This window comes from Chrysochloris asiatica, unplaced genomic scaffold (genome assembly GCF_000296735.1).
Source record: "Chrysochloris asiatica unplaced genomic scaffold, ChrAsi1.0 scaffold00026, whole genome shotgun sequence".
NCBI lineage: Eukaryota > Metazoa > Chordata > Mammalia > Afrosoricida > Chrysochloridae > Chrysochloris > Chrysochloris asiatica.
The window spans coordinates 6,589,276-6,601,472 of record NW_006408544.1 but is presented as its reverse complement, the minus strand read 5'-3'; the positions used below and the strand labels follow the sequence as shown (position 1 = coordinate 6,601,472).

Below are 12,197 nucleotides of genomic sequence, written 5' to 3'. Positions count from 1 at the left end.
ATCCTATGGTTCCCATCTGTGTTTTTCCTTCAAATTCCTAACCTCAGAAATAGGCTGTATGCTTCCTAGTTATATGGAGATAGGTAAGCTCTGGGAACTTGTGTTCCCACTTCTTAGCATCTCACTCTATGATTTATGAATTTTTTAGCTAAATTTATATTTACATACATGATTGGAATGATTTTTTTTTTCTCTCTCTCATGTAGCCCAGTGCATGGAAAGCTAACAGAATGGAACACAAATCAGGGTCCCTTTCCACTAGTCGGGAATCTGCTTTTACCAGTCCAATTTCTGTTAACAAACAAGTGGTACTGGCTGGTGGCACAGTTCTAAACTCTCCAAAAGAGGTGAGTGAAGGTAAAGCAGATCTGCTCTTGCTATACTTGCCATTTCCCTTACTTGTTCTAAGATAAATGCATTGTAACATATACAGCTCTAACCTTTGTAACTGAAAATTATTTCTTTATTAATAGTTTCCTGTTTCATCAAGAGGTGAATAATAGCTGGGGGAAAGGGTGAAATAGCTCTGTGATATGCCAGAATCAATCTGTGTTACTCTGGTATTCACCTAGTTTCTATAGAAAAAGGAGATGCTTTATCAGTTAGGTTCAATGATTACAGTCCCTGCCCTGCAGTAAGTTATCCTGCTTCCTTCCTGTTGATCCCCATTTACAGCTTTTATTGCACAGATGAACATTAAAAAATATTTGATGTACACATACCAATATGTACATATAGTCACATACATAGGGCACATTCTGCCAGCCCGCAACTGCTCCATGCCACCATCTCTGCTGTCGCTACTTTTCTAAGTCAGGATTTCACACTCTACTCATGCTCTTCCTTCTTGACTGTCCTGGGATCATCTGTTCCTGATGAACTACTCCCCTCTTTTAGTTACACATATAAAGTTACAGTTGTGGCAGTCACAATCCTGCTAACAGTTACTCACAACTGAATCATAAAATTTTATCACCATAATCCCTCATCCCCTTTCACCAGATCAATCTGAAAAATAGGGAAAGTATTGAGTGGGAAGCCTACCTTACCCTCTCACACCATCTTGAAACTAAGCACAGCCACTTCATGCCACTATTACCACCTCCTCTTTGATAGCCAATATCTAAATTTCTTGTCATTATCAAGACAGTACACTTTGGAAACAAGGTTGTTCCTTAGTAAGAACAGTCCTTCTCATGTTTGGAATTTTGAGTCACTGGATTCATAAGCAAAAGTCTAGTTCATCAAATTATATAGCAATTTGCACTTGTTCACGGTATCAGATATCTTTATCTTCCTCTGGTCGAGTTCTGGCCAACTAGCCATCCAAGCTAGGTCAAATGGGTGCTAGCTGCAAGTTTGGGAGTTCATGCATACCTCCCTGCACTTCAGACCAGCTGGCTGCTTCACTTTCAGCCCTAGCCTTCAGGAGCTAGGTTCATGAGCTCAGGAGGTCACAAATCTTCAGACCAGCAGGCCTTTCCTCTTGTCTCTCATCTCAAGGTCAGTGGGTACCAGTGGAACATTGTCAGACTTACTCCGTGTCTTCGTTGCTTCAGTTCCCCCACTTCTACTTCATACTACACTGCTCACAGGTTCCCTTTAAGTTTCAGTCTTAGAAAGGGGTTTTCCCTGATTGTCTGACTTTTTAGGGACTGTAAAATGATTCAACCACTCTGAAAAACAAAAAGTATGGCTCTTACTCAGAATGTTGGAAATAATAAATACCTTATGACCCAGCAGTCCCTCTGTTGTTGTTAAGTGCTGTCCAGTCAATTCTGACTTATAACAACCCTGCATAACGTTTCCAGGAAGCAGCTGGTGGGCTTGAACTGCTGACCTTATGGTTTGTAGTCCAGTGCTAATCCTACACCATTCCAAGAGCCCACAATCCCTTTACTTGGTGTATATCCACAAGAAATAGGAGCCAGGGCACAAGGAGATACATGCACACCAGTATTCATCGCAGCACTATTCACAATAGCAAAAACATAGACATCCTAAGTGTGCCCATCAATGGAAGAATGGTTACACAAATTTTGGTACATCCACACAGTGGAATTCTATGTAACCTTAAAGAATCATGATGAATTTGCAAAGCACATCATAATATGGATGTCCCTTGAGGACATTATGCTGAGTGAAATTAGTCACAGAAGGACAAATATTGCATGAGACCATTACTGTCAAAGCTTAAGAAAAGATTTCCATACTAAAAGAAACATTCTTTGATGGGTATCAGGGTTGGGAAGGAGGTAAGACTGATTCACTGATAGAGGGTAGACAGATGTTACCTCAGGTGACAGGAAGGGCAATACACTAGGAGGGAGAGGGCAGTAAACAAGAAGAGGGATGGTGGCAGATGAACAATGAAGATAGGGAAGTATGCATGGGCAAAATGGAATAGAGGTAAATAGTGATGTATATACAACCTTGGAACAACAGTGTTTTGTGAGTAGACACATAGATTGAGACATAGGCTAAACAGGTAAAGGAGGGGGGAAATGTTTACATATTTCACTATCTTATAGATATTGGTTTTCCCTGCCTATTGTTGTAAAATAGACATTTATATGTAATAAAAATGAATATTGGGAATTATGATGGCAGAAAGCTTGTAAGCACACCTTCAGCCTATTAACTGATTGCCCAAGGAAATAGATTTCTTATTAAGCTTTTATAGAGTAGTTGGGAGGGGCTTTAGGTAGAATACTGAGCCCCACCTAGAACCTTTTGAGTTGGGTCATTTGCATTTGAAAACACATACTTGGAGAACAGCAGATTATTATTGAAACAAAGACTTAGAAAAAAAGTGGACTGTTATGTGAATTTTAATCAAGCTGCTTGCTTTGGAAATTTGGTTTATTTTTTATTAGTTACTTTTAACTGTAAAAACCATGCAAAGCTGAAGTATGTTTAAATGATGAAAAGGACTGATTGTTTATCAGATTTTAGAAATCAGTCTATATAGAAATAATCCAGAGAATCCCAATTCCTTGTCTTTGCTGTTAAGAGTAAAATGTTTTTGGTTTTTGACTAGAGTCCCTCTAGCACCACCCCTCCAATTGAGATCAGTTCCTCTCGTCTGACCAAGTTGACCCGCCGAACTTCTGACAGGAAGAGTGAGTTCCTGAAGACTCTGAAGGATGACCGGAATGGAGACTTTTCAGAGAACAAAGACTGTGACAAACTGGAGGATGTAAGAGCAGAGGGGCTTCCTAGGATGGCATAGAGGGAGGAAAAAAGGGCTCTCCCCGTATTTCCCTATGTTTAAGTATACAGAGGGGTTTTTATCCTAAGAGACATGGGTATGGCAAGTTTTTCCAATGTGCAGTTGACATGTTCTTTTCAAGGGTAGCACTGCTATCAAACAAACTGGTCAGTGCTGTGAGAAGTAGGTAAATTACTGAAGCTTTTATTTGTTACAGTTGCATTTAACAGTAATAAAAGAAAAAGTTGACAAATAGAACTAGTTAACAAGTTAGAAATTTGTGTCCTGGAACAGAAGATTGGAGGTAGGCAATCCAGTGACAACTCAGTGTTAGCATTAGGAAATCTGTCACTTTTCATCAATTGGTGTAGGATGGCTTTGCACTTATAGGTATATCCATGTTCTATGTAGGGAAACGCTTTCTGCCATGTTTTAAAAATGTTTCTTAGAAATCAAACTCCGCAGTTTCCACATATGCTTCATTAGCCAGTTGTCTGATAGCCACTCCTAGCTGCAAGGAAGTTGAGGAAAGTAAACATTTTTAGCTAAGTATATTGGTTTCTCAGTCAAGCGATCGAAGTTCTATATGCACGGGGAAGTTTGACATCATGGAAAGTTAAGAAAAGATATTTGTCCTAGGGAATCTCAGCAAGATGAGCAAATCCATTTTTAAATGGAGAAAATCTAGGGACTGAGTCTGTTTTCTAGAAAGCGCACCTCCATCCTGTGGGTTGCTTATCTTGCCACAAAAGATTGTTAAACTCAATGCTTTCTACATTTCCCTGATGCAGCTGGAGAACAACAGTATACCTGAACCAAAGGAAAATGGAGAGGAAAGCTGTCATCAGAATGGCCTTACTCTCCCCGTAGTAGAAGAAAGAGAGGTCCTCTCACATTCTCTGGAAGCTGAGCACAGGTGAGTAAGGATCCAGTCAAACAACATATGTAGCATAATGGCCTGTAAGGACCTTGCTCATACTTGAAAACGACATCTCAAATTCAGTCTAGTATACATAGAGAAATCCAACAAGCACCATAACAGGCTCACTCCACATGCCCCACATTGTCCTTTGCCCAGTGAGCGTTTCCTTTCTAATTCAGTCATCATTTTCACACTCTCATCCCACCAAGGCTTTAATGTGATATTGTTTCAGACTAATTTTATGGGAGGAGAGAGGAACCTGTTTTCTGAAGCTTGGACTGACCCAGATGAGCAGTTACTATGTTGTAGGTGTTGTTAGGTACCATCAAGCTAGCTCCATCTCATAGCAAACCCTATGAACAACAGAACAAAACACTACTCAGTCCTGCATCATCCTCACAATTGTTACATTTGATCCCATTACTGCTACTACTGTATCATTCCAGCTCGTTGGGGGTCTTCATCTTTTTCACTGACCTGGCATTTTACCAAGCATGCTGTTCTTCTCCAAGGACTGGCTCTTTCAATAACATATCTGAAGTAAGAGAGAACTCTTGCCATCCTGGCATCTAAGAAGCCTTCTGTCTGTACTTCTCACAAGACAGATTTATTTGTTCTTTTGTCAGTCTATGGTACATTTAATATTCTTCTCCAACACCATAGTTCAAATGCTTCAGTTCTTCTCTGGTCCTTATTAATTGTCCAACTTTCACATACATGTGAGGCTATTGAAAATATCATGGCTTGGGGTCAGGCACATCTTTGTCCTTAAACTGATATCTTTGCTCTTAAATACTTTGAAAAGTTCTTATGTAGCAAACTTGCCTAATGCAATACGTTGCTTGATTGTATAGGGTTTCCAGGTAGCACCTGGTGGGCTTGAACCATTGACTTTGCAGTTCAACTTTACAGTACAGCGCAGTAACTCACATCACCACACTCATAGGCTTCTTTTAATTTTCTTCAGCATTAACTTGAACTTCCATATCAGCAATTGGTCTGATCTTCGTTCAGCCTCTGATTGATGACATTGAGCTTTTCTTACATCCCTTTCCAGAGAAGTTTCATTCCTGTGTATTCCATCCAAAAGGTTCCACGTGTATTGTCATTTCTGTTTTCAAGAAAAGTATGTGTAATGATAGAGTCATTGGTTTTATACAATTCTATTATGTAATCTCAAGCCTCAAGCATCATTTCTGTTACCAAGACTGTATTTTCTAGCTACCTACTGTTCTTTCTTTGCTTCCAACATTCACATTCTAATCAACAGTTATCACTGCATCTTCCTCTTGCATGTTAGATCAATTTCAAACTACAAAAGTTAATTAAATCTATATGCACAAGAACACCCACACTTGCAGGTAATACCCACTTGACCTGGCTTCAATGGCTGGATGATCAAACTCAACTAGAAGAGGAAAAACAGAGTAATCTGATACAATTTGATGAACTTGACCTATACCTATGGATGCAGTAGCTCAAAAGAGTGAACAAATTTTTACAGCGAGGATCATTCCCACCCCCATTGATACACAGGGTAGACAGGGATGGGCGACTTGGACATTGGCTACCCAAAATGCAGGCAGCCCCCTTGCTTGCTACAAAAGCAAGAAGTGACTGTATTACAAGCTTTCAAGAGGGATACTAAAGGAGATGGGAATCGGATTCTTGTGGTACAATAGTGAATAACTGCTATCAGGATTGACTGTGAGGGTTGGAAATATAAAGGTAGATGTTTTGTAGCAAAAGGAGGGAAGTGTTTGACTTTGCAGTCCAGGAATGGGACCATGAAAGGAGAAGAGCAGTGTGCAGGACTCTACCCAGAGAAACAGTGACGGCAGAGATGATGACTTGGAGAGATGGAGCAGCTGGGGCCTCTAGACCCAGAGAGGGAGAGGGGCTGTGTGCTGACAACCAGGAGGCAGGCTGTAGTGTGTATATCATTTGGTTGTTTGATGATGCATGGAGGGGATTGTAACCATGGCAATGAAACGATATACGATAGGATGAATGTAAAGCTAATGTTCTCCCATGTAAACTATCACATAATTAACAATAAAACTTTTTTTTTTTAAATTAAATCTTCAATTTCTTCATCTTCGACATAAAAAAAAAAAAAAAGCTTAAGAAAAGAAAAAAAAAGCATTTATGGATATCATCCGGTCACTAATACTGTTGTACTTCAGGATACATCTTGAAATGTTATTTTTAATGAGTAATTCAACTCTGTTCCTCCTTAATGTGTCATTCCCAGCCTAGAATACCTTAGGATTATCTGATTTTAAATGGTTACCAGCAGTCCATTTCCGCTCAATAATGCTTAGGATATCTATTATCATGTATCCCTTTTCATTTTTTATGATTTCCAGTTTTCATAGATTTATATTTTGTCCATTTCCCATTCTGATTATTAATGGATATTTGCAAATGTCATCTCATTGTGAGTTGTGCCATATTAGCAAATGAAGGACCCAGTAGCTTTACTCCATCCACATCATTAGGGTCAAATCTACTTTGATGAGTCAAATTTTTCCCATTCATTACTCTGAATGCCTTCTAACCTGAAGCACACATCTTCCTGCACTATATCAATTTTCCACTCTTATTCATAGGTTTTCACTGGCCAGTTTTTTGTTTTTGTTTTTAAAGTAGATCGCTAATTCCTTCTACCTAGTCTGTGTTAGTCTGGAAGCTTCAGCTAATTTCTAGCATCATAGCAACACACAGCCACCACAGTACAACAAAGTGACAGACCAAATGGTGGTCAAAGAGAAGACTCGTTTCCTTTGTCACTTGCAAGATGGCAAGTTGTAGGCTGCCCATTCAAGTTTATTGGCCTGTTTCTGTCTTTGCCAGGTTATTAAAAGCAATGGGATGGCAGGAATATCCTGAAAATGATGAGAATTGCCTTCCCCTCACAGAAGATGAGCTCAAAGAGTTTCACATGAAGACAGAGCAGGTATGTCATTCAGTTACTTACAAGCCTTTCAAGTTCACCAGACGATCCTCAGAAACCCTATGCAGGGTTGCTACAAGTAGGAACCGACTCGACAGCACTTAACAACAATAACAACAAAAGCCATTTAACCAGGGACAAAAGGAATCAAGAAAGCCCATGCTCCTAGGGAACTCCCTGGGTTAGTGAGAGAGAAAAGCTCTTTTTTTTAAAAAATCAAGTACGTTTCTTAGAATGGTAGAAATGTAGACATCTAACACTACCAGCATATTAGCGTCATTAGGTATACAAAAACAAGGGCAGTGGTTATCAGATTTGAGAAAGTAGTATGTTCTATAATTCTCACTGCTGAATCATAAGGCTGTGTTCTCCAGAGTTTTGTTCTGAGCTCCAGAGTCCTTTGGTCCATAAGAAAGTAGGTTTATACTACATTATATTCATCTCTGGTTTCTTTCTAACAGTAAATAAGACATGGTTGGTTTTTTTTTTACAAACTTCTTGGAACTTTTATTTTAATAAAAGTTTTATCCATTAATTATAATTATGATGTTTATAGGAATGAGATACTGAGTGACTAACATTTTAAGACCTTTCTACTTAGAGTAAACTGTGTTCCTGATTTGTTGTTGTTAAGTGCTGTCAAGTCATAGCAACCCTATATAGGGTTTCTGAGGAGTGGCTGGTGAGCTTGAACCAATAAACTTGTAGTTCAAACCAACCTTGCAGTCCAGTGCTTATCCTATAGTGTCATACCAGGACTCCTGATAGATTGCTAGAAATATGGGATCTCAAACCCTATCCCAGACATACAATCAAGAGAATTTTTTAAAGAACCTTATATGATTCATATGCACATTCAAGTTTGCAAATACCTGCTATATTCCTAAACCTGGTCTTTTCTAGGGTCCCATGGACCAGTATAGTCATCAGTGGTTTTTCTTTTTTTCTTTGTCTCCCATGTTACTTCCTACAGCTAAGAAGAAATGGCTTTGGAAAGAATGGCTTCTTACAGAACCGCAGTTCCAGTCTCTTTTTTCCTTGGAGAAGCACTGGTAAAGCAGAGTTTGAGGACTCAGACACAGAAACCAGTAGCACTGAAACATCAGATGATGATGCCTGGAAGTAGGCATATAAATGCTCACCCAGTAAACTCTGCCTGTGTGTTAGGGAATATACAAAAGAAACCCTTCTTTTCCTTTTCTTACATTATTGTTGAATACTTCATGCACAAGGGAAATAATCATATCCCAAAGAGAGAGCGATTGGCTTGTTTAGCTTTTATTGTTGTTCTTCCCAGTTTTTTGCATAATAAGAGAGAAGTTTGTGTGATGGGAAAGATTAAAAAATATATATATATATACATATATATATATACACACAGTATATATGGGGCAATGCACAGGTGGAAGCTGGCAGTGCAGAGAGGAGAAGACACTGGTCTGCAGCAACCGCTTCTACTACCAGCCCCTGGGGCACTCACCCCTGTGCTCAAGCAATCATTGTCAATGACAAAGTGACTATTGAAGTTATAATTGTATTAAATTAATGCTAATAATTTGGATATTTTATTTTATTTTTGGCTGCTCGGGTAACTTTAGCCCTTAACCAAGCAAATGTGGTTTTCTTTCTTTCTTTTTTTTGCAGGGGGTTGGGAGGGAGGTACAGCTGTAAAATATTTGGATATAGGAAATGTTGTGTTATTCTTGCAGCCTTGATATTCAGGGTGGATTGTAAAATATAAATTTTTGTGAGATTTCAAAGATTAAGATTATTTTGATAACATTATTTACAGATTTAAAAGATGTGGCTATCACAAGTCTGTTATGAGGGGGAAAACTGCATAAAATAACTAACTTGGAATAAATATTTTGCATCAGTTTGGATTGTCTTTTGTAAGAATATTTTCTTTATATGAAATACATTCCTTTTAGGGGAAACATTTTTAGAATCTGGGAGAATCTTAAATCAGGCACAATCATTTCTCCTTTTAGCAGGTACTTTTTTGATGGAGAAACTCCTAAGTAATAAAATTAGAAGTCCAATTTTCCTTTCCCAAATCACTTATTATTACATATGTATTTGCCAGGGATCCCAGGAGGTATAAATGGGTAAGCAGTCTGTTGCTAGCCAAAAGCCTGGTTAGCAGTTCTCACCTACCCAGAGGCTTCATGGAAGAAGATCATGGCTGGCTGCTGCTTCCATAAATATTACAGAAAATCCTCTGGTGCAGTCGGTTCTACTCTGTCACATATGTGACTACACAGGATAGCACACAACAACAATGTATTTACCACTATGCGTATTTCAAGGCAGATATTTCCTGCTATACAAAAACGAGAAGGGGATTAAGGCAATGCTAGTTGCAAGGCTAGTGGAAGAAGCAGGCTCTTATTCTACAGAATTCTTCCCAAGTCCCTACTGAATGTCTCAGGCACTCTGCATGGCTCTGTGCATTAAGTGACCAGCCTAATAGAAGATAAAGTAAGTTATAATAGAGAAGATGAAATCTTAGGTCACAATCTGATGAATCAGTCAAAATTATAGTCAGTAGGTGTTGTTTAATGTAATTTTTTGTCATTGGTAAATGCCGTCCAATTGGTTCTAACTCACAGGATCCTAAAGGGTTTCCAAGAAGCACTCAGTGGATTTTAACCACAAACTTTGTGGTTGGCAGTCCAATGTTTATTCTACAGTGCTACATCAGGGCAGCCTACAATAATTATTGTTATTAAGTCCCATCAAGTTTATTCCAACCAATAGCGACCCTGTATAGGGTTTCCAAGGGGCAGCTGGTGAACTTGAACCGCCCTACTGCAGTTCAAACGGCTTTGCAGTCTGGTGCATTAACCCACAACACCACACCAGGACTCCATCTACAATAATTAATCCTTAGTAAATAACTTCTTGTTGCAGTTGTGCCATCGAATCAGTTCTGATTCAGAGACCTTGTATAGGGTTTCCAAGGAGCGTCAACATTGTGGCTAACAGTCCAGTGCTTATTCTACAGCGTCATACTAACTGATTAGTAGAGGACCAGGAGATACACATAAGCTGTCATAGAGATACACATAAGGAAACAGATCTCATTGCATGTTAGAAAAAATTATTTGTAGTCTGAACTTTGGACTAGATAGGGAGAGACTAGAGGCAGAAAGATCAGTAGGGCAGTTGCTATTTTCTGTGGCACTATAGGATAAGCACTGAATCACAAGGTTGATTTGAACCGCAAAGTGGCAGTTCAAACCCACCAGCCACTCCTTGGAAATGCTATACAGGGTCTCTATGAGTTGAAACTGCCTCAACAGCACTTAAGAACAGCAAAAACAAAAGACAAAAAGGCAGAGAGCCTGCCTGCCATACTGTGACTACTGCTAACAGTGTAAGTAATTCAAGTGCAAATGACAGTGGACATACCAGTATAAGTCAAAATATTGCTACACAATTATAGAAACTTTTATTATATAAAAATATCAAATTGTGAAGCTATTGTTTCTTGACATATCCTCTAAGTCTATATACTTCTAAAAACAGTGTTTCCATCTCTCTTACCTTTCCCCAAAGAAATGTTTACTCTTTTTTTTTTTAATTTACCCCATGTTTCTGAAGCTGGGTTTTCAAACCCAGTGAAACTAGTAAATGTATATAGAAATTTACATCAAGAAAATGGCTTACATAGTTGCAAAAGTGGGCAAGTCCCAAGTCCATTGGTCAGATATCAGGCTGGAAACTCCTAACTCAACGTGGCTCCAGGATGGATGAACCCAGGTTGCTACGTCATGCATGTAAGATGGCCTGAGAACTTCCAAGGTCAACAGGTCAGATGTCTAGCTGCTGATCCCTCCCAGGATTAGCAAGCAATAGAGCAAGTCACTGGCTTAAGTACAAAGAATGAGAAAGTTGGATGACGAGCCAGATACAGAATCAACCCCAGGAGAAAACCAAGCCGTTTTTCCCCCAGTGTCCAATATATTGGAAGTAGGCCACACTCCTAAGGAACCTTCCTTTCAGTTGATTCACTGCTCATAGCAGAGCTCTTCTTAACTGCCAAACCACTGAGAATCCTGGCCCAGTCAAATTGACACAAAACAAAATAGTATATCAAACCGTTTTGACATCTTTGAGGGATTCTAATTATTGCTACCTTCAATTGTTAGTTTGGAGGGCAAAAGCCTGAAATGGCAGGATCAGAGCTGTAGAGTCGATGGGGTAAGGTTTCCCATGAAATCCTTGAAGGACTCAGCTTCAGAGGATAGGGCAGAGAGGTGGACTGAGTGACAACTGGAAGATGAAGCTGAACAGGAGCAGCAAAAGAGAAGAAAAACTTGTGGGTCGGCTGACCTGTAGCAGGCAGCTGTTAATACAGCAGCCTAGAGGGAGAAACAGGATGCCCTCAGGCCTGTAGCACCCCCTCCTGTGTAACCTCTACTCTGCCTGGGCTTGGGTGCCAGGCATACCACCCCAATGTATGGAGGTACATGAACCCACCCTGAACTGTTCTAAACAAACTGAACAGAAAACTTAAGTCATAATTCTAGTCTGTATCACATCTACCAGGAGGCAGATGGTGAGTACTGAAAACAACTTACAATCATCGATTTAGCATGAGTAAACGAACACCACAATGTCTTAAGACACAACAATTTCAACCTATACAAAGAAATAAGAGTACCTTAAACAAGTGACCAAATTACAGTCCGAAAATATACCAGAAATTGTTTTGGAACTACTTCGTAAGGAATTTTAAATACTGAGGTACTTTCAATGGATTGAGAAAATGGGCCAGAAAACTACAGATGGAATGAAGGAAAACACAAAACTACAGAAGAATTCAGGAAAATGCTACAAGAACAAAACTCACAATTGAAAATGATACAAAGACAGTAATTAGAAAACCAGATATTAATACTAAGACTTGAGAAATAGTACATTAAAAGGGCAAAGAAATAGAACTGAATCAATGGGAGGCTGAATTAATGAGCTTGAAGACAAATCTCAATATTCATTTGCAGAGAAATAACCAGAAACAAAAATACCTAACATGTATGTGGGATATCCAAAGGAATAATTATATGTGATTGAAATTCCAGAACGGGGGGGGGGGGGGGGGG

At 39.2% G+C, this 12,197-nt stretch overlaps 1 protein-coding gene across 1 annotated transcript in view; it reads left to right on the top strand.

Annotated features, from left to right (window-relative positions):
• Nucleotides 1–8,967, top strand: part of GPBP1L1 (GC-rich promoter binding protein 1-like 1) — a 38,873-nt gene extending 29,906 nt beyond the window's left edge. The window contains exons 7-11 of the mRNA XM_006839707.1: nt 207–347; nt 3,041–3,199; nt 4,003–4,127; nt 6,990–7,092; nt 8,063–8,967. Of these exons, the coding sequence (XP_006839770.1) occupies nt 207–347; nt 3,041–3,199; nt 4,003–4,127; nt 6,990–7,092; nt 8,063–8,215 (681 nt within the window). The 3' untranslated portion in view covers nt 8,216–8,967. The remainder of the gene's footprint in view (nt 1–206; nt 348–3,040; nt 3,200–4,002; nt 4,128–6,989; nt 7,093–8,062) is intronic.
• The last annotated feature ends 3,230 nt before the right edge of the window (nt 8,968–12,197 follow it).